We start from the raw sequence: 23683 nt of genomic DNA, 5'->3' as shown, positions 1-23683 counted from the left end.
AGATGTAAAGGGGAAAATTAAGCCGCACGGTGTCTGTGTCGGTGGCAGATGACAAGGGGCAGCCCTGCCTGGCTGGGGAAGGGAGGTAGTGATGAGAAGCTGGCAAGGGCTGGTAATGAGCTGTGTGGGTTGGAACGTGTTAAAAAAAACTGCTGCTGATTTTCCACTTTGTCTGTGTGCTTTATTACAGAGCTCGGCTCCTTCCAGCTTGGGGACAGGCTACTTCGTAAGTCCATCTCCACTACCACATATGCGCCTTGCCTTGGCATTGATTCACTTCCCTAATGAGTGCTCATTAGATGTGCACAGCGTCTAAGCAGGCCTCCGTCCTGAGGAGCACGCCATTTCCACCCTTTCCCGGAGACGTGCTGTGTTCTGAGCAGGTCCTACCCGCTGGGCCTGGGGATCCTGAGCCTGGCAGGCCTGCCTGGGGCCCAGCATGGGGCCTTGGTCCTATGCCCGGCCATGTGAGGGCACGAGAAGCCTGGTTCTCATGTCCCCCAGGCTGCATAAGGGCATTCATGAACATTGCCAGGAGAACAAGGGGTGGAGAGTGTGTGGGGAGGCCCGGTTCAGGAGATGGGTCCTCAGATGTACTGTGCTGCTGCTTCCCTGCACATTCTGCAGAGGTGACCTCTTGGGCTTTCTCCCAGCTAGCATCAGCCCTTTCTCTCAGCAAGTATAGGCATTTTGCAAGTATAGGCATTTTATTTTATTTCTGGACCTTATTCTTTGCCTCTTGGGAGAGGGGAGGGTGCAGATGGGAAGATGTTTTGGGGATTACTGTACTATTCTTCACTATTCTTCATTCATAGACAGAAATTGTCATTTTGTTACCTTTTATTTTTATTTTTTTTTACCAAAATTACCCTTTTGGATTTAGTAATCCTTTTCAAGATTGCAAAAGAAGAGTACTATTTATGCCACAGGAAAACATGCCAAAATAAAAGTGTAATCGTGGTGCCAACATAAAACCCCAATCTGTGTTTCCAATACTGTAATGGATGCTTAGCATATCCTGAGAACAAAAGTGAAAACCTAAAGCTAAAGTGGACTACAATTCCTGATTCTGTTTAGCTGCCTTTGTCTTTTCCCAACATGCTGGCTGCTCTGACCCTATGCTCATACATCTCTCAATACATTTCCACTGAGAGCGCGGATAATGGCATTCTTTCATTGAAGAGTGTCCCCCAGCTTGGCAGAAGTGGACTTTTCTAGATGTAGATTGTTTTGGTCTTCATATCTAATGTAAGGAAAAAGGGAGAAGGATGAGTGGGGCCTGCCTAATACAGTTAGAACGCTTAGGCTGGCTCCTGCTAAACTGGCTGAATATTCATGCTTCCAGAACATTCCACCTCTTGCTTCAACAGTGTATGAACAGACGCAGTTCCATCTGCCATCTCTTCACACCAGGCTGCATGTGGGTTGAGATGCTGGAATGAAATCTGGAGATTGTTGGTGTCTGTTCTCTATCCAAAAGCTAAACCTCCTCTCTGCTTGCTTTAGCAGAGACAAGGCCAGAACTGCTACCTTAGCCTTGATCATTTCAACTTTGAACATTCTAGCATTTCCTATTTGTAGTATATATTGATTGTACAAGGGAGTTTCGTTGTGATGTGTCCATCCCTGAGCAGATTTGCAGCTCGGATCCACCATCCCCCCTTTCTTCTTAAAACATTTTCAGCAGGGTTCATTTGTTCTGTTCTCATATGTGCATACCATGTGTATAGCAGCCCCCAGGCATGCTCATTCATCCTCTTTCAGAGCTGTCCCATCCCCCGCTGCTACCCCCCAAAGCCCATTAGACAGTCAGTCATTTTCTTGAGTGTATATTAATTGCACAAATGGCTTTCACTGTGTTACTTTACCTGTGTAGTTATTATATCTCAGACACTTAACTCTGTGCCGCCCCACCCCTTCCTTACTTCTTTCTTACTCAACAACATTGGATGACATTCTAGTAATTCTTATTATTGTGTGATCTCTCTCAAAAACTAAAATGATCTCTAGAAACTGAAATCTTCATTTTGCTTTTTTCTCCCTGGTCCTCGGGAAGTGTGTTTTTATTCTCTAATAATACATCCTTCGGAGCAGCGACTCTTTAGTAGAGAATCTAAATACACTTGGGCAACATTGGATAACTATAAAATCTTCTTCTTTTGGTAAAGTTGCTTTTTGGCTTACTTTTGCTTCTATGAAAACCTGTTGTGTTATTAGCTTACATGAAGAAGATGCACACCAGATGTGTGTTCCATGCTCAGCCAGGAGAAAGCACGCCTCCTTTAAATGTGTTTCCAATAATGCCATTGTTTCGTTATCAAACGCAAAGCCTTGATGTTGCTGCCTGGCTGGTCAAGAAGCCCTCTTCATCTCCACTCCATACAATGGTAGCGGCAGCACTTTAATGCTTGATTTCAGGTTCCAAGGCACTGATGAGTTTCACCTTTCTAAGTAGAAATGATGAACACAACTTTTACTAGTCTTTTTGCATTGCAAAAAGGATGAATGATTTGAGTCTGTTGTATGACTTTCCTTAGTCTGTAAGGAGGACTCCACAAAAGGTAAGTGAAACGAGAGCTCTGCCCTTCTCTCCTGCAGCAACTCTGAAATGTGGACACAGAACTACTGGTAGGGGACGGAGAGTGTCTGCTATAGGAAAGTGAAGTTGCTCAGCCTGGGGTCAATCTGTGACCTGGAAGTGTTTGTGTCACTCTCCCATACCCCAGCACCTCTACGCATTGCAAAATCCTCCCTGGCTTCATTCCCATGCTTCTGTAGAGGTGCTGTTCAACCCAAGTTGCTTACACCTGCTTACAGCATGTGCTGATAAAGCATGTGCCCATAGGAACCCCTGCATGGAAGAACCCATATGTATGGTGCACTTGCACGCTCACACTGAGGCAGAGCCACTAGTGTGCTCTACTTCCTTCCAGATCTTTCTCTGTATCCGTTCTGTGAGCTGGAGGGTTTCAGGAAGACGTTTGGAGATGCCTTTGCACTTGATCTGGTTTTATTTGTTTTTGTCTCCTTGGTTTTATGTTCCAGAGATGTCTGCTAAGGTCTGTCACTTTTCCAGTTGGTTTAAAAGCAGAAGACTTGAGAAATGACAACAGCAGCTAGAGTCAGTATTTATACAAGCATATTGCAAAGCATTCTTAACGTAGACAAAATAGAGAAGGGTTGGAACAAACTTCCCACATTTTGGGGAGATTTTGGAATAATATGGGTGTTATATACACAGAGAGACATACACATATATATTCATTACATACTCAGGCCCAGCTCAGCTCATATTCTAAATATAAATGAAATTATAGACTTGTTGAAATCAATTTGCTTTTTTTTTCTTTTTTGGCACACACACTGAAACTTGTTGGAGTGTGTATAGGATTTTCTTTTTTTAAGACATTTGTGAACACATTTTCCTTTCAGTTTAAGTATTTTTAGGCTGCATTCTCTTCTTAAACATGTATCTGAAGTTTCATTATGAATATTGTATCATCATGAATGTAGGGACAGAATGACCTTTAAGACTAGTAGTGTGGGGCTGGGAAGGTGGCTCAGTGGTAGAGTGCTTGCCTTGCATGCCTGAGGTCCTGGGTTCGATTCCTCAGCACCACATAAGCAAAAAGAAAAAAGCCAGAAGTGGTGCTGTGGCTCAAGTGGTAGAGCGCTAGCCTTGAGCTGAAGAGCTGAAGGACAGCGCCCAGGCCCAGAGTTCAGGCCCCACGACTGGACCCCCCCCCCAAAAAAAAAGACTAGTTGTGTGACCTTAGGCAGATGATTTGCTGCCTCAGTTTCCTTGTTAGGTAGGTACCCAGTAGAATTGTGACTGTGGAGCAAGGTAAGATACTTAACACAGATAAGCATATAGTAGATAGTAGGTTATGACTTACACTTTTCACTCCGTAGCATGGGATGGAACAAATTTGGTCTGTGCATTTTGTGGTGACAGAGGGTTACTACCAAAACTTAGTGATACTGAACTAGATCATATAATATATACCTCTCAGAGCATCTCATTCTCCACACAGTCTTCCTGTGGCTTCCTCAGGAGCTGGGGATTCTGTGTTTGGTCAGCTTTGACTCATATAAATATGAAGCAACTATGTGGACACAAAGCAAACACAACATTCATCTTGGCAGTTCTCTATGATCATGATGCTCTGGGACAGAGTGCAGCTCCCTCTGCTGCCCTGCCTCTCGTGCCTTAGAGCCTCCAGCCTCCAAGATGCTGAACAGCTCTCAGGGCTGGGCTGGTGGCTAGGGAAGGCATGATCAGAATAATTAGGTTTTATGAGATTAGAGCACACGGGTTCTGCCCTCTGACACATCTGAAGTCAGCAGAGTAGGAGGACAAGGAGAGGCTGTGCAGGGCTGTTGGTGTGCTGGTCACTGGAAGGGCTGGGCTGGACCAGCAGTGTGTGGGTCATTGGAGGGGTGGGTCAGGGCCAGCAGTGTGCAGGTCACTGGAAGGACGGGCTAGGGCGATGTGTCCTCCTGCTGCTCTGGGTAATGATGAGCAGGTTAAGTGTGTGTGTCTCAGGACAGCAGTCCTGTGTAACCTGGATCCTATTTCTCTCCAGGTTACACTGGATCCTCTTAGGTGAAATCTGTGTTCTAGCTGGATCACAGCTAGCATTGGGCATACTTCAGTTACCAGTTTTTACACGAAGCTAGTGTGGGTGACTCATGCCTGTAATCCTAAATACTCCAGAGGCTGAGATCGAGAACATCATAGTATATAGGCAGAAAGGCCTGTGAGACTCCCACCTCCAGTTAACCAGCATAAATACCAAACTGGAAGTGTGGCTTAAGTGGTAGAGTACCAAGAAAGGTGAACACGAAAGGAATGTTCTGAGTTCAAGTCCCAGTGCGAGAACCAAAAAGTCAAAACTCAAAACTCTTCTTATGACCTAATAAAGGTGGTGTTGGTTGTTTCTCAGATCACACCCTCAGACGGGTTGTGTAAGTACTGCTTTCCTGAACCTACTGAGGTGAGGTGGTGACATATTAACCTCAGCCTCTCCAGCTTATACTTGCACAAAGGCAAGGCTCTTAGCGCCTTTATCAGTGTTTTACAGTACACCTTTGCTATCATTTGTGTAACTCTTAAAACTACTTTATAATACTCTGTTTAACCATAGTTGCTGCTTTTTACAACTCAGTAGATTTAGATGTTAGCTGTGAAAAGAATGTGTCTCTTTAGAAAGCTGTTTTGATTGTAACACATTCTTGTCTTCTTTATATTTTTTGGCCCTGAAGATCAAAACCAGGCCTTTCTTGTGCTAGATGAGTACTGTGCTGCCCAGCAACAACCCAGGCTAGACTATTCTCTTACCACACTCCTGTGCCTTTTCATCTTTCATCGTGTACAGAAAGCTTGTCTGTAGATGTGAAAGCTGTAGCCCACTCTCTCCAAACTGTGGTCTTGCCTCAATTCTCACCCTGGCCTTCCTTTATGGGCCTTTAAATACTTGTGAGATGTTGTACTCACATGAGAAATGGAGCTCTCTGAGGCACATTGTTTATATTATTTATAGCAGCTCTATGGGCTGTAGTTTCCAAAGTGCCAGTGCCTCTCAACTTGGCCTCGACTCAGATCTCCCTTGTGCAGAAGTCATCCTGTCTGCTCACCTGCAGGTACTTCCTGGGGATGCTGACGTTCAAGTGTTAACTCATCACACTTACCATCTACTAGTTCTTGGATTGAAGGTGCCATACACATTGTAAGCACTTCACCTCACATAAGACACTAATGTTTGTATTTATTAGTAATGTACTTGTGATAAGTGAGTTATTATTCCCCATTTATTTACTGACCAGAATCTATTATCATGAAAATACTTTTGAAAATATCCATTCCAATTAAAATTCCATAAGGATCTCCAGGTATCTCCAAGGACATGTTAGGTGATCTGATTTGGTGCTGATGGTTGCATAGAACTGCTCATTGATAGAAAATTTAGCCCACAGGTAGTATTGAAACATCTACTAGTAGACATTAGGTTACATATGTCTGTGTTTGGCCCCGAAGTCAAGGCTACACAATGGAATGTGATATAAGACAAACAGATTAGTCCTTCAAGATTTTTAAGCAGAGTACACTGGGGCGATATCCTGGGCCAGGCAGTTAGTTGTAGGCTTCAATTGTACACTGACATAGTCAGTGACAAACTGAGACCAGGAGGAAGTAGGCCTGAAGGTCACAAGTATACTGGTAAATAGACCAGACTAGGATGAGGTAGACTGCCCGTGTTTCTTAAAGAATGTAAATTGGTTCTGTCATTGAGATATAAACAGAAAGATTTGTATAATGAAAGCTTGGCCCCCAGCTGTTGGGACTATTTGGGAAAGTTCTAAAAACCTCAGCAGGTGGGAGGTGGGGCCCCAGTGGAAGAAGTAGGTCATTGTAGGTCTGTTTTGTGTCTCTTTCCTTCCTGGCCACCATGAAGTGGACCTCCATATACCCTCCTCCAGCCATGAAGTTTTGTCGCCATAGGCTCAGAAATCAGGAGTCAGGTGACTGGGAAATGTGAGCCAAATAAACCTTTCCTCCATGAGGTATTTTCTCAGGTGTTTGTTGTGGTGATGGTCGTTTCGGGTGCTACCTGACCACTGGAAGTGTGAGATGAGGTGCAGAGGAGCTGGGTGAATGGGAGACCAGGTAGAAAGGAGCTGGAGGAGGAGGGAAGTCAAGGGCCAGGCACCACACTAGTCTCTGTTGGAACTGGAATTTCTGGAGGAGCGGATCTGATTGTAGAAAGATAATCAGTTCAAGAATGAGTGTAGGTATGTAGGAATTTATTTTAGTGTCATATAAAATGTGGGACTCTGCATGTACATTTGAAGTTACCTACATACTGGGAATGGACATGCAAGCAAATGACAAGAGTGGTTCCTCTTCTGTCTTTGCACTATTAGAGTTAGTGCACTGAGACACGAAGCCGTGCCCTAGTCATGGAGATGATGGAGGCCAGGCTCTAACAGTGTGTGTCCATGACCTCAGGAGGGCTGCTGCCGGGAAAGTCTGAGCATAAATATTTTCCTTGTGCTTTTTCTGACCTACTTGAAGGCATTGAGGTGCATGTACAGTAGTAGTATGTCGCTTGGTATGGACCCAATGAGCTGAGCGCGCTCCTGAGGTGCCTGCCCCGCGCCCATCTCCCAGACTCTGTTTTGATACATTAACTGGTCTGGAGTGTTAATGCCTATCAATCAGCATCTGTCAGATCAAAGAACTCATTCCTTTTCTTAACTGCTCGAAATTCTTTCCCTGAAATTGTAAATTAGATGTGTCCCGATCCATTGCATAAGAGACTTACAGCCTATGAAACACCAAGAGCATCATTTGAAAAGAGCTTGAAAAGGCCAAGTGGGGCTTGTTACAGAGGAGGCATGCAAGCCAAATGCCGTGGGCCCGTTTCACCCTTTTCCATAGTCAGCTCCTGTAGCAAACGAGAGTTATCGGTGACTCAGACATGGAGATACTTCACTTGTCTTAGCACTTGACTTAGAAGTCAAACATTTAAAATGCATTCTGCTCTTATAAAAATGTTTATCCATTTAAAATGCATGTCGTTTTAAACAAAAGCACCCCGGCGACAGGACATTTAGGTAGAGCACAGTTAATAAACTGGCAGGCAGGTCTTCCGCACATGTGTTTGCAAAGACCAGCACTTACCCGAGGATGGCGTTATAAATCACTGCTAACAAACCTTAATTTGCTTAGTAGACTAATGAATGATCTCCAGTTTTCCTTAAGCAATTAGTTTCACTAATAGTCATGTTGAAGAGACCTTCCTTGTGCTACACTTAATCTCTGGTCTGAAATCTTTGGTGTCTAATTGGCAGGCTGGAAGAACAAGCAAGAACCATTTCAGTGTTTACTGGTTCTCCCTAGAGATCACTCCCCATGCAGGCCTTGGCTGTGTTCAAGCAGAAGTGTTGTCAGAGGTGATGACTGTCTTTAGGACTCACATACTGAAGATAGGAGTGGAGTTGCAGGGCATTGGAGCCTGATGGTTTCACTGCTGTCTGATGAGTGGTCCTGTGTCATGGCCACTGATTGTAAGCAGCCATTGAAAATGCGGTGGCTCTTACTGAACTCAGATTCTCTGTGTTCAGCATATCCCACAAATCAGGCAAACCAATACCTGACTACTTGCTCCACATACAGCTAGAATGAATCCGAATTGCAGTCAGTGGCATTGCTGAGAGCCCCAAACTTCCCCAAGCCCAAGACAATGTGCCATGCTTTTTCTCATTACTCCCATAAACTCTTCCTTTTACTTTCATTTATAATAAGGATATCCACCCCTTACTACTTATGGGAGGCCCTGTCTCCCACCACCTTGTGGGAAACAAACCTTTCCAGAAAGGTGGGGGCCATCTTGGTTAGTTAGCATTTCAGCCACAGAGCAGAGGATATATTTAGAATTCCCTAAGTTTCTTCAGAATTAGCTTAGTAATATGAGAACTGGTTTTTCTGGGGGAAAGAAACAGTAACACTAGAACATTCTAAGAAGCAGTATTTAGTCAAGCAGTGAATAGCTACACTTCACGATCAGAGGGAGCCTCCTCAGAACCATCTTAGGAGTGATACCTTTACATCATGTGATCTGAAAATTCGAATGGACTTACAGTCTTAACCACTTGTCCCTTTTCTTGGCCATCATTCCGACCTGAGTAGATTCTGTCAGCTGATATGTCACTGACTCTAGGGTTCCACACAGCCCAAAACACCCAGGGCTGTGTTTTTCCCTCTTGCCAACCAGAATTCTAATACTCTATTTTACTCATTGGTGGAATGCCTCCTCTTTATGGATTTAATATGTGCTGGTTGGCTCTTGAGACTACTGGGGATTTATCTTAAGCAGCGATTTTTATCTCAACCTAGATCAGTTATGCTTCCTCTGTTTTCTTCATACATTTGAAAAGGGATTTTGAGTCATCATGGACATACCTAACACAGTCTGCCTTTCTGTTCTTGCCATCATAGTGTCTGATTGCTTCAGAAATTAAGTGGACATTCTCTGTAGGAAAATGTAGAAATCTACTGCTTCAGAGTGTTAAATTAAACTTTTTATAGACTTAGTTGTGATGTGGATGTGTTGGTGAAAAGCACCTTTTAATCACTCCCAATACCTGTGAATAAGCAGCATTATTTAAAGTAGGAGAGAGCTTACACTTAGAAGAGGTATAATTTGATGTAATATGCAAACCTTGATCGATTGTTGAAATAATTAGATAATTGAACAACATGCCTTTCTGAGTTGCGATCTGTATTTAAATCTTGGACAATTTGCTTATAAATTGTGGTCTGTATTTATATTTTAAGTACATGAGGAATAAGTTCATATTTGAAGTCATTGTACATGGTGTGGGCCACAAAGTAAGACTTGTCATGTTTGTCTCTGTTGACTGTGGTCACATTTGTTGTTAATTGCCTGTTCTCGGTTTCACTCATTTTTGCTCAAAGTTGTGTAACTTATTCTGTATATTCTGGATTTAATTTGTTCTTTCTGCAGCTTGCTATGGTAGAAGCACTGATCTTCCTTGTCTGATCTTTGCATTCAGTGCTATGCATCTCCCTCTACTAGACAGCATTTGCTGCACCCTATGCCAAGTACTGTTACATTTCTTTTGAGATTTTTTTTCCTTGCTCCATGTGTTATTTTGAAGTACCCCTTTCCTGGGGTATTTGTTACTTGTCAAAACTATTGCTTAAGACCCCTACTTTTGTTCAAACTTAGAAGAATTAGATTTGAAACAATTTCAACAATTAATCTTGGCAGAATCAGCTTTCTTGTGGGCTTAAATAGCTTAAACTCATAAATATCATCTATATAACCTGAAATGATCATAAGCACAGTCTGTTGGCGAAATTTTATCAGCATTTTTTCTTCTTTTTTGACTACAGGATAATCTGTGCCAGACTCCTGTTGATGGTTTATTTACGTCTGACTTGTTCTTTGGCTTGATCATTTTCCTGGCACTTAGTATCTGTGTCATAGTTAGGTAAAGATTTTCATCACAGTCTGGACAGGCTGCTTTCCATAGTTGAGAGAAGCAGGAAGAAGGCGTCTTAGAAGAATTTTTATGGTTTAGTTCCTTCCTCTGTTTGAGAAAATTTCCTAATGAGTTGTTATTTATATTAAACTACTCTTTGGCAAATGACATTTGTATTCTCAACTCTGGCAATTCTACATGCACAGTATTTTTTTATGCCATGGATAATCTTTTCAATGTTTTTATTTCTGTTTTCAAGCTAGCTGCATTACATTTTTAACTTACTTTATTGGTTCCCATCATTCAGCAACAGACTCATTCTTGGTTCATTTACTCTTTTGAAGCAGTAGAATATTTTATGTATTTTTGCTTTCCTCCCATCTTCCGATTTCCAACTCCCACCCAGTTTGTTTTTGTAATGTGAGAAATTACAAATGTGTGTCTGAGTAATGTGGGGTGGCCTCGCTGATCTCTGAGCACCTGTTACAGAGCTTTAAAACTCATTTAGGGTTGTCGTCTGCCAATTAGTATGATTGCAAGTGCTTCAGCTCAAGGTTGTTTACTTGGCTTTGTGTGCAACTCTTCTTTACTATTTCAGTAAAGCCTGGATAAGGCTACTGAGACTTGGGCACAGTGATACCATGTAACAAATGTGTTTGTGGCAGGAATGTGCCCTCCAGGGTAGGTAGGTGACCACTGTATCCACCTCTTTCTCCTCATATTGTAGTTAAAATGTGATTATCTAGACATCATTTAGTGGCTAATGTTTTGTCTGAGAGTGGAAGCCTTCAGTTGATTCTCTACTGGGCAGAACCTAATTTATATCATTGTAGATAAAATTGACTTACTAAAATGGCTAATCTGAGGATGATTGAGCACAGCAAATGTTGAGAAGGACATCAAGGGACTAAAAGCTTCTACAAGGCTGGTGGGGAAGGAACAGAGTATATTCACCTAAGGAAACAGTTTGACAGTGGCTTAACATATATGTCTTCCTTATCATCTAACTGCTATTCCACTCCTCAGTTTTTAGCCAAAAGGTAAACAAAGTCCACACTTATACAAAGACTAAACATGTACATGGTAGCATTATTTATATTAAAAATAGAAATTTCCATATCCACTATCAATTAAATGAATCAACAGTTTCTTACCATTCAATCAATAAACTTACTAATCATCCCTACAAAGGAGCAAACTATCAGCATGCACAATAACATGGAGGGATCACAAAAGAAGGATGTTAAAGAAAAGAAGCTTGTCAAAAAATGCAAGAGGAATGAATCCAGTCTGCACACATGCTCATCAGTGGCCGTGGGTCTCAAGTGGCCCACAGCAGACCAAGGTTGATTGGAGAGGTGGGGGAGGGAGACCGACAGGGAAGGTGATTACTAGGGACTTGCTTCACTCCTGGAGGCAGTAGATATATCTACTGTGTCATGTGTGTTGATGGCCTCTGATGTTTCATAGAGCAAACTTTCTCAAGTTGTAGACTTCAGATATGTGTAGTTTGTCATATTTCCTTTATATATTGTACTAAAGCTGTTCTACAAATAGTGACCAATTCAGTGTCCTTGTGTTTTACACCACAGGACACATGTCTTTTTCTTTCTTGTGTGCTTAGAGAACATTCACCTATGGCACCTAACATCTTTCAAGCTCAGATGACTACACACAAAGATTCTCTATGCAGAATGTCAAAATGTGTATTTTCACCAGAGCAATATCTCATGGTCCTTTGTTAGGTATTTCAAGATACACAATTGGGCTTTATGAAGCAAATCTATACTGTTTTATAGAATTAAGGGGAAGATGATGCATACCAAAGAGCCAGCATTTCTTCCAGCAGCCTTCCGTGTGCAAGCTCACAATGGCCGTCTGATACAGTGAAGGCCACCAGATTGAATTACTTCATCGCACACCGCTGTCCTCCTTAATGGTAATTGCACAGATCCAGCAGTCTTTCTTGGCAGCTTTTCAGATATTTACCTCCCACTGCTTTTCAATTCAGACCTTTGATGAAAATATTCCCAGTACTTCTTTAAAGCAGATATCCAACTGTCTTTCTTGACAAAAGCAAGGTCTCTAAATCAGATCCTGACAATTTGTGACACAGCAGTCTATCCAAATCACCTTTTACCTATGTCACTATGTCATTTCCTGAAGAAAAGTGTCTATCAGAGGAGCAATTTCTGCAGGTTTTAGAGAACTTGAAGGTTGGGTTTGCCAGCAAAATGGAAGTGGAAAAGGGAAAAATAATTCCTTCCTTTGACTTGAGTTTCACATTTCCATGAGGCATTAACCAGATACAATAAGCAAAGTAGGGCTTTGGCTTGTGTAAAGGTCCATCTGTATCAAGAAAAGTCTTTGAGTATTTGTTTGCCTTCAAGATGGTATTGAGTGAAATCTAGACTTGGTGATTTCAGAAAGCCTCTGTATTTAAGGAGATAATGAGGCAAGATAAACCTTCTTAATTCTTCATCAGGATGCTATAATCTTAACAGGATCTAGCAGTTTTCTTCTGGGGGACTAGCTCAGACTCTGTCTGCCTTCTGTCCCTCATTGAACAGCCCACATCTGGCCAACTGAAGGTTGTGGAAAAAAATTACCCTGGGCCTGGTGCCATGGGAACTCTGCATTTGGCGCATGGCATCTGGAGGAGAGAAGGTGGTAACAAGCAGAACCCATGTGGCGTGAGACCACCTGGGTGGTCTCCAAGTGAAACGGTGCATTCATCTCGGCTGGCATCGGCTGGCCGCTGTCTTCCCACTCCCACTGCAAGCGTGGAGTCGATAATTGCTTTGCTGGATCAAATTGTAGCATCATCTGTTTGATGGATGAGGGGCTCTGGGGATCTGGCTCAAGGTCTGGTGAGGGAGCAGCGGACAGCACGGCAGGCAGGCTCTGGCTTTTGATCTTCCCCAGCAGATGCCTCATTATAGGAGAGAACCCTGGAATACCCCTGGCCCAGGGCTGTTGGACAGGGGCCTGTGTCCGTGACACCACTGTGCCAGCACAACTCACAGAGCCAGCCCCATTTGGCTTTTTGCAGCGCATAGAGCAAAGCCATGGCCTGAGCACAGAGGACAACTTGATTTGGGGTGAAAAGTGCCTTAGTGTCTCAGAGTGGGAATAGGAGGAGAGGTGAGAAGAAAATCTTATCAAGAGCCTCTTCCTTACTCTGATTATGGCATCCAGCAGATTCACGAGCAGAGCCTTTGAAGGGCCCTTTTGCCTTTCTTAGTTTGGCCATCAGAGAATTTTGTTCTTTAGAAGGAGAAAAATGACACTTACAGAGAAGCCTCCATGAGTGGTGGCTTACCCCTGTTCCCAGCCCCCTTCTCTGTGGCTTTTCCAGCTGTCCCCTCTCCAGGAGCAGGCTGGTGAGCACAGAGCTTATCAAGGCTCAGATCCTCAGGAACTCAGTCCTCCATGTTACCCCACCACTGTCTGCCAGGCTCATTAGGGACATGTCTGCCCAGGTAGGCATTGCTGACCTAATGCCTGGCCTGGTCATCACTGTCCACAGCCTCTTCTGGACCTTTGGCAGAATAGTGAACATATAACCTCAGTGAGCTGCTTCTGAAAGATGCTGCCCCATAGCACCTACCACCCTGCACAGTCATTCTGCCTTTCCTTTCTTCTGCCTGCCTCCTTCTACACTCCTCTCCCTGTTGGCATAGAGTCCATAGAGTCCAGGAGCTGTGGCAGTGCCATGTGAGCTAAATTACTTGCAGCTGCCACTGCCACCTGTGTCTATCCACTTGCAGCCAAAGCAGTTGTTTCCCAGTGAGCTGTCTTTGGGGAATTGGAGCATGAGTCTGGGCAGGTGGGGCAGCAGCAGGCTGCAGGGAGGAGCGCTCTTCTCCAGGCTCAAGTATGAGGACAAAATCTCTAGTGGGCTCAGAGCCCTAGAGGTCCTGAGTTCAGCCTTTGGGCTTTAGGTGAGGTCAGAAAGAAGCCTCCATAACAAGTGGCTCTCCTGTGCAGTGCCTGGCCGTTGAGCAGTGGAGGATGCTCATGACTCCATCCGCACAACTCCCTGCTTCCATGTAAGTCCCTGTCCCTATCACTGTATTGTCTCTGTGTTCGTGGAGAACGGCTTCTCAGGTGATATTCCTGCCTAACCAGAGGGCCTTCCTGCCATTTTGAAAAACAGCAAGTCAAATGAACATTTTAATTTAATCAGTCTTTTTGTTTTCCTTACTGCTCACTAACATTTTGCCATTTCTTGGTATTTTCTTTTCTTTGTTGAATTATTTCTATTTGCTGTCAGCTTTTATCACTTGTACCTTGCTCATTCTCTGGCATTTTCCTTTGTATGCTCTCAGGCTCTCTTTTTCTTCTTTCCTGGTTCTTCACTTTTCTGTCAAAAACGTCTCACAATGTGAGGATAGGTAGATGAAGGTGCCTCCTTTAGGATGTGTCCTAAAATTGAAATGTTCAAAGTGACTGCAGAAAGGACAAAGTGACACCTGGTGGAACCCCACCTCATCTGAGAGACACTTCCTTAGAGGGTTGTCGCCTCATGAGGAGAGGGGAGGAAACCTGGATGCAAACTGCAATGGTGCGAAGATGGTAGCCTGTCAGGAAGATCCCCAGGGATCTTGGAATGGGGCTGCACCCATGCAACACTACAGAGCAAGCACCAATGGAAGGGCCTTGTGCTGTCAGGAACAAGCTGGCATTTTTGGAATGCTTGGGAATGACAGGAATGAGACTGGAAAGGGGCAGGTCTCCAGGGGCCTAACTGGGTTTGTATTCTGTAGAGAAAGAGTGTGGAGGTCGGAGTTCCTGAAGGACTTCAGGAGGGGGATTGAGATGTGTGTTTCAGGTACCATGTAGAAGACTAGTGATGGAACATTCCAGACAAAATGACTATAGTGAAGGTGTGTTGAGAGAAGTGAGGCAGTTGTGAGGATACTTGGAGTGTAGACTAGAGCAGACTTAGTCATTGAGTCACAGAGGGGATCTACAGAGAGAGCCCTCAACAGTCACTACCAGGGGTGGCCTTGTCCAATAAAGCGAAGAATCACCCTAAACTTTCCCTCCAGTGAGCTGTGTCAGTTTGAGATTCTGAGCACATGCTCAGGTCTCAAGCCTGCCACTGGTCCATGGCGTTTGGTGTTGGGAATGGGGATTTTCAAGAGGCCTAGGGATTGTAAGGAAAGACCCCATGGGTCTGTGAGTGTGGGCGCACAGCCACAGGCAGCACACCGGGTCACTTCTGTACAGTGGTGCCTCTGATTTCCCTGTATTCAAGAAAAAAGATGTGATGATTAGAACAAGTGCTGGGCTTTGATAGTCTTGCTTTGTGCGTGATTTACCTACAGGACTATAGAGCTGACAGAGTGAGCAGCAATAAATACATAAATCTCATCATCCATGATATACTCCTCTCATTATTATTAGTGCAGGCATATTACATATTCCTTTGGACCACAGTGTAATTTTAGAAAACTCTGGATAAACAGCTTTCTTTTTTATTTACTGCTCTGCTCTCCTCTGATTGCTTTTGCGGTAGCATAAACCTGCATCTTGCTTTAATCATCTCCTCTCAGAACGTTGATGATTCCACAGTGCTCTTAGAATACATCTATGCCCTCCCATGAGCTTAAGGCCATTTGAAGGGCACATGGCCCAGGCTGGCAACGGTGGGATGTTTGGGGATACCATGGTGTCTTTCCATGTGCTTGAAATAGTCATCGTTCTCTCTGCTAGTTCCTGTGACCCCTTCAGTCACAGTTTGTGGGTCTTGCAACATGGTGGCGAGACCTCAGTATGAGACAATGAAGTACCTGTGACTCCACCTCTGAATTTTTGTTTCCAATATAGCACAATGGCTCAAAGAGGAGATGAAACTCAGAAGGAACTCCGGGAAACAGTGGGCCTTTGAGGGCCAGCACATTGGTGTTGTATTCTGGCAACCACACACAGGAGGCAGTATGCAGAGTAGAAGCCTGTCAGTACAGACAGAGGATGGGCTTTCATTAGAGCATATCTGCTTTCCAACCACCATGTAGGAGAGTACTGGGGATGTTTAGATACTTGGTTTATATAAAATTTCAAAGAGCCACATAACCTACTGGCTTACAGCTTTCGATTGCCTGTTACAAAATACTTGAGAAAGTCATCTTAAGGAGGAGAGATTCATCTTGGTTCACGGTGTCAGTGGTTCCTGGGCCCCCTGAATATCAAGTACATGGAAGAGCAAACCTTCTCAGGATGATAGAGAGCAAAGTGACAGAGAGAGGGGAAGGGAAGAAAGATCCAAAGACAAGGTTTGGGCCCTGCCTCTAACACACCCCTTCAGTTCTGAACTCCTCAATGGATTGTTGCGTTTAACTCCATGTTGAGTTTACTTGTAAACTGTCTGTTGATCTCAAACTACTACTGATGAGTTTAGCTCATGATCCCAGCATCTCTCCAGGCACATTCTCAACTTGGCTGCTTTCAGAATCATGCCTTCAGTTCATGAGTGTTTGAGGGACATTTCAGATCCAAACCATGACACGAGCAAGTCAGGCTGTTCCGTATCTGAAAGAATAGCGTATGGGTTGCCAGTGATGTTTTTAAACCATGTATCTTCTAGGCACTTTGCAGTTTTCATTAAGCACTGCTAATACGTAGTATGCCTGTCTGATGCTCATTCAAAACAAACTTTTGTTGTCTTCCTATTGGGGTGGAGGTTATGTCACGTGGTTGCAGTCTCTCCTGTAACCTCCCCTTCCAGCCAACCTGTGGTCTTGAGTGGACGTCTGCAGGAACATCTCCACTGCTCTGGCTTTCTGTAAAGCAACAATTTGTCAGGTGATTATTTAATTGATCTTTGCCATCTTTATTAACAAAAAAGAGATTTTTTTACATGTGACTCTTCAGCAGCATCTTTATGTACAATTGCTCAGTTATCTATACTCTCGTGTGCATACTGGAGGTTTAACAACTTTTACAGTACTCTACTGGTGAAATATTTACAGGGCAAGGACATCTGTTCCATTCAGTGCAAGACTGTGAGGCTGCTGAGGCTGCTGAGAGAGCAGGTAGCTGCCTGTTCACTAAAGGTATGGTTCTGATGAACTCTTGGTTTACGAAAGACACCAGTTCTTCTTGCCATAAGAAAGGGCTTTGTTCGTGATTTGACCACTTTACAGAGTCCACGCTCTCCAGCACTCATGAGGAGAATACATCCTAATTCATGAAGTGATTCTCAAATTACTCACTTAGCCTTCTAGAGCTTTTCTGTGATGGCTGGCTAGGAGATGCTTGGAAAAGGAGGTCATCAGTTCTTTTTCCCCATGATGTCAGCTCACTAGCTTTCCACTTACAGTATGTCATGACTTGACCACTCATGGCTATCAGCATCATATGGAGACATTGGTAAAGCAGCCTTCCTCCAGGGCTGACACTGGCAGGTTGAAGAATAATGAATTGACTACAAACTGGTTCTTCTTCCTGAGCCTGCCATTGCCTTTTGCAGTATTTCTAATAAAACTGTGACTTTCTTTTAAAAAGAAGGTTCTTCTTTGATAGAGCTGTGATTTGCAATAATCTTGTCATGCCAAGCTCAAAATACAACTAAATGAAGACATTTGTGGAAGGGAATGATTGTAAATTGCATGCAAATTTCCACTCTCCGCTGGAATTAATCAATGTGGAAACAGGACTTGTGCATTTCTGATATAATGATACTGAGACAAACCCCATGGAGTTCTAGTTCTGTGGGAATTAGGCTTTTGTTTTGATTTAAATCTCCCTTCTTTTTTCTTGAAGGCAAAAGTGCCAGGTTTTTGTTTTTGGTGTTAGTTTTTTGAGTCTTCTAACAATGACTTCTTTGGGCATAGAGCACTGTTATGAAGAGGACAGGTAACATCAAGCATCTGACTTTCCCCATGGGGACGCCTGGCATTTCCTGTTTAATTTGCTGTGCTTGTTTAATGAATCTTTCCCAGTTTGTTCCCTTTTTTTTTTTCCCCACTGAAAATTCTAAGGCTTCTATGAGCCTGGTAGGTAATGCAGCCACCATGACAGATTAAATATGGTATGTCATCTTATTTCTTAGGGTGAACTATGGATTTTTTAGGGGATCTATCTCATCTTTGATTGATGTTCTTTAATTATTATTACTTTTTATTATTATTGTTGGCTTTTTAGTGTTGACTTTCATTCACCATCTTTATCCTCTGCTTTGATTGGCAGGGTTTTATTCCTATGCTAGGCTGTTACGAGATCTGCTAGCCTTACATCATTTGTTCCCACCTTTACTTCAAGCTGTTCCAGTCAAGGATTTGCGGAAAGAAGACATTATCGCTGGCATATTTTGTATCGCCAGTGCATCTGTGTTAGACCCATAAATCCTCAGAGCGTGACAACTTCCTTGCCAGCCCCTTTGGAGTGCTTTAAGAGTCTCTTTATTTATAGCCCAGTTTAAGCCCCAGTGGGCACTACTCCATAAACCTGCAGTGACATCCAGTGGCCTCGTGGTGTAATTTTTTTTTTTATACAAAATTTTCCAAAAGGAATTACAAAGGCAGATTTGCCTGTCAAAGAAATATATTGTTGGGGTTGTTGAGGGGTTCCCTAAATGTGTTATCTTGCCTATAGCTGAAGTTCTCTTCTCTCATTCTCTTCCTTCCAAGAAAGGAACAAGTGCTCCCTGAGGTCTGAAGCCTCCAGTGAGATCTCACTAAGTTGAGGACAGTTGTTTTTGTTTGTTTCCTTTTTATTTTAGTAGTTGTACAAAGGAGTAACTATTTAGCAAAACAATTTATGAATACAATATTTGATCTATGTCAGTTGTTTTTACAATATATCTTGATCAATGCCAGTTGTTTTGAAAGACAAGTTTTAATTTAAAAATAATCTGTGGGATAGAATTCTGGACAAGAAGTGTATCTGTCCTTCTGTTCCTGAGCAGTGACACTGCTGTGAAGAACGAACTTGAAATTTCCTCTGCTATGAAGCGAAACCAGGAAACCATCTGCCATCAAGACAGATCACTGTGTCAGGGTTCCACACTGATAGAAAGCAGAGGTGCTACCTCTGGCAGAGAAACAGAAAACTTTGCCATGCCCTAGATATTCCATCAACCTTGCATCTAAGAAAGCAGCTGTGGGAGAGGCAGAAGTGCCACAGGGCCAGGCAAAGGCTGAGCTGGGAGGAGAAAGAGGAGGCCCATAGACCAGGGGAGCTTGTGCTCCACAGCAGACTTTGAAGCTTAAGAAAGAGAAGCAGCCTGGTGCTGGAGGAAAACAGGCAGCACCAAAGGCCAGTCCTGCAGTAGTTGAGGGTGGATGACAAGCACTGGAAAACTCTATGGCATGTCTTTACAAATCAATTTTTGTTTCTGGACACTTTTACATTTGCAGAAGAGTTATGAAAGAGTAGAGTTATCTGATAACACCCTACTTGGTTTCCCTACTAGATTAATATCTTACATTAATATGATACAATTACAACAACTAAGGACCTTGTACTGCTGTGAAGTAACATAGGTACTTCTATGTACTAACTTTAGTTTTCAATTCATGTCCTTTTCTGTTTTATGCCAGAGGCACTAAGTTGTGTATTCCTCTGACTCCCCAGCCATTCTGTTTCTCAGATTCTTTTCTTTTTGATGAATGCTGGTCAAGTATTTTATAGAATGTTTCTTCACTGGTTGGTTTTTTTATTATCTGTCCCTCAGTATTAGACTGCGGTCGCCTCTGCTTTGAATCCTCTGGACTGCCGGTGCTGGCACCAGGTCAATACAGTTCACATGGGGGACACACACACACACACACACACACACACACACACACACACACACACACACACACACACACACACACACACACACACACACACACACACACACACACACACACACACACACACACACACACACACACCTACTCATTGGATTCATTTAAGTGTCCTCACCCTTGCCAGCTTGGAAAGCAGTTACTCATTTCCCAGCAGTAATTTATTTACTTCACTTTCTTTTCCATACAAACTCTAGAAAAACAATTCTGAGACAGTTACAAACTAGAGAAAAATGGGCTAAATTCTGTCAAGAGGTAAATCAGTCACCAAAACCAGGCATACAAACACTAGATAGGGATTTTGGAATGCCTGAGATACCTTAATAAGAGGTCTGATGGACGAGGTGACCCATGTGACTGCATTGGTGAGGAGCTTCCATATAGAGGTAGAAACTGTGAGGGTTAATAGAAACGTAGGCATTGATGAAAAACTTTCTGTGGATTTCTCAGTGGGGGGAAGGTGGAGAATGAGGGGTTTTGAATCAGACAAATGACAGAAACCTTTTAAACTGAAACCACCAACAGAGGAGCAAAACAGCATTGCTGTGGGAGATTGTCCAAGAGGCTCATGTATTTGAAGAGAGAAAGAAAGAGTAGAAGTACTTGAAGAGGAAGTGGCTGAGAATTTTCCAGAATGAAGGGCATCAAACCACAGATGGCAACAGTTAGGATAGGTACAGAGATAAGCACCCTCATGCACATTGAGGTCAAACTGCTGAAAACCAGAGTGCTCCGCTCGGGACTTCTGAGAGAAACAGGAAATACTACATGCAGAGAAATATAAATTTTTGTGCTCAGCAGACTCTATGTTGTTAATTATGTAATCTGGGAGACAATGGAGTAAAATCCTTAGAACAAAAAGAATACCTTCCATCTAGAACTGTACATTTAGGAAAAATACCTCAAAAAGGAAGGCAAAGTTAAAACCTCATCAGATAAATATCTAAAAGAACGTTTTTCTTTTGATGGGTGGTACTAGGGTTTGGATTCAGGGCTTTCCACTTTCCACACACTCTACCCCTGGGCTATAAATGCTCCACTCCTTTTTGCTTGGGTTATTTTCCTTCCTTCTTTTGCCAGTACTGACTTGGATGTCAGTTTTACTTACAATTCTGCCTCAGCTTGGCTAATAGATGTTCACCATCATGCCTAGCCTTTTCTGTTGAAATGGTAGGGGGAGTAGCCTTGACATCCGGTCCTCCCTCTCCCCCCCTGCCAAGCAACAAGTATTACAGGAATGAGCCGCAGCACCCAGCACCAAGAGAACTTTTTGATAGCAGACAAGAACTGTAAGAAATGTTTTTTTTTTAAATCTCTTCAGGCAATAGAAATAGACTGCTACGTAGAATATATCATTTTATACCGAGGAAGGAAGGACACTTGAAATATAAAAATGTAGATAAATGTAAAAGCCATTTTCCTCTTTTAATATTTGGAAAAGAGACTAGAGGAAGGTTTGAAAAAATACTTGTCAGCAAAATCCAGCCACTGGCTTGTTTCCATGCCATTCATAAGCCAAGAATGGTTTTATTTTAAGGATTTGAAGAAAAACCTTGGGGAAAACCTTCAAAGCAATCAACATACAACAGAGACCATATATAGCTTACAAAGCTTACTATTCACTATCTGGTTCTGATGTGAAGAAAAATAATAATCATATATTGCGGGGTTTGCAATGTCTGTCAAAGTAAAATTCTGGCAACAGTAGCACAATGGATAACAAGAAGGAAATGGAAATGTCCTGTGGTAAGTTTTCTGTTATGTGTAAAGCAGAAAGATAAAATTTCAAGGCAGACTTTAAGTTAGAAATGTCTGCTATAAACCCTACAGTAGCCGTTGGTGAAAAAGATAAAGCAAAATGTACTTAACAAGCCAATAAAAGAGATAAAATGAAATCATTAAAAATAGTCAATTAATACAAAAGAAGGCAGGAAAAAGAAACAGATGAAAATTCTTTTAAAGTATAATGGTAGCTGGACTCATCCCTATTGACGACTATTAAATGTAAGTAGCCAATTAAGGAGAGTTTATAAGATTGGATAGAAAGCAAAGCCTAATTTTGTGTGTTTACAAAAACACATTTTCACCTTAGGGATGTAACGATGTTAAAACACATTGTGTAAACCATGATGAACAGGAAATTGGGGAAGTGGTAGAAAAAGTAAACTTTGGAACAACAAGGATACCAGAAATATAGCTTAGCCACATAATGACAAGAGGGTCTCTTCACTGAAGAAAGGGTTCATCCCCAGTTCACTCCTGGCAGAACCCCAGGGTGGATGAAACACAGACACTACCAGAACTTTAGGGAGGCTGGACCCATCGTGGTGCAGAGTTGCTGACCCTGTGCTCGGGAATTGATGGTCAAGTCACCTCAAACTAGGATACCCGCAGAAGACCTGAGCAACACCTCACCTCACCACCACCTTCACCCCCAGCAACCACATCCCCCCATTTGTTTGGTTTGTTTCTATCATTTAGATGACTCTATGCAGCAAACATGGCTAGCCTATTTGTAATTTGTTTTCTGGAATTTTTTGTTTTTATACTTCCATTGGTATTATTTCAGAAGAATTTTCTCAGTGTGTTCAGTGTGTATGTTTCACCTTACAAATACATCATAGGATTTTATAAGTTATTATTAAGGAGTAGTACAAAGAGGTTACAATTCCATAAGTAAGTATATGAGTACAGTGCTTCTTGGTCAATGTCATTCCATCCTTTATTCTCCCCATTTTTCCCCTCCTGTCCCTATGTAGTTCACTTTTTTTTTACATAGTGTACATTGGATGTAATGACTGTATTTGCTCACTTTTCCTTCCTTTGTTCCTTTGCCTGTGTATAACTTTTTAAAATAAGAATTACTTAGGGAAAAGAGATCATTTCTTCCTGGAGAACTCCAAAATTTGGAGAGCTGTTCCAGAGCTGTGCCACTGATTGTGTTCTTGGAAATACCTATGTAATGCCCAGACTGCAGCCTAAGATCCTGGACCCTTGGATAGCCAAGGGGAGATTCATAGTCATGAGCTTAATGCTTTGATTGTGATTTTTTAAAACTGAGAGGCACATGACTACAAAATGCACCGTTTTTATAAAATGTATGTAGTGAGAAACAAAAGGATTCATTTAAACACCAATCAGTTCAATATATGGCATAATCTTTGTAGTGAGTGTTTGATCGCAGTGCTTGCCGGTTATTTTGTTAGTGCAGCTTTCTAGATGGTTTTAGCATGTGCTGGCTCCAGAGGTGTGGCTGCTTACAAAACTTCACCAACTACTTTCTTTCCATCATCACTTCTTCCCCAAAATAGCCTCAAGATCCAAATACAATTATGGCAATACTTGCTGAAAATTGGAAACCATAAAAATTCTCATTTTGCTGGAATCAGAAGAGGGGAGGGAAAATGAAATAATGAAGCTTCATATTTATAAAAAACACTTTCCCCACTGTTTTGCAAAAGGCAGTATGAGAACTAAGTATAGGTTTTGAGGTTCCGTGCCATTGGTTTGTTCTTTGGTAGGAAGGTTAAGTGAACAGCTGTCACCCACCACAGATCCAAGCTCTTCATCAAAGGTGGGGCTTACTCTAAGGCAGGTTGTCTTTATACCTTGTTTATTTTATTCTCTTGCTCACACTTTGAATGGATTGAAATGGCTTACAGAGAAGTAAAATAATGGCCCTTAGTCCATTTGGGAATGGTAAATTGACTGACAGATGGATTAAATTTCAGCCTTGTAGGTGCATGTACTGTAGTTATCTGCAAACCTCATGGAGAAGTGTTCATTACTTATACTGCCATGGCTCACCTGACTTAAAACACAACTGCGCCCATCCTACCTGTGAGGTTTGCTTTAAAATGACAATCAGAACA

At 42.6% G+C, this 23683-nt stretch overlaps 1 protein-coding gene across 4 annotated transcripts in view; it reads left to right on the top strand.

Annotated features, from left to right (window-relative positions):
- Positions 1 to 23683, top strand: part of Auts2 (activator of transcription and developmental regulator AUTS2) — an 834018-nt gene that overhangs the window by 426706 nt on the left and 383629 nt on the right. For all 4 annotated transcript variants that reach the window (XM_042688154.1, XM_042688153.1, XM_042688152.1 and 1 more), the window contains one exon: positions 191 to 226. In XM_042688154.1, coding sequence (XP_042544088.1) covers positions 191 to 226 — 36 coding nt within the window. The remainder of the gene's footprint in view (positions 1 to 190; positions 227 to 23683) is intronic.

Source organism: Dipodomys spectabilis, unplaced genomic scaffold, assembly GCF_019054845.1.
Source record: "Dipodomys spectabilis isolate Male_0828 unplaced genomic scaffold, ASM1905484v1 ptg000112l, whole genome shotgun sequence".
Classification (NCBI taxonomy): Eukaryota; Metazoa; Chordata; class Mammalia; order Rodentia; family Heteromyidae; genus Dipodomys; species Dipodomys spectabilis.
This window is presented reverse-complemented; position numbering and strand designations above follow the sequence as displayed.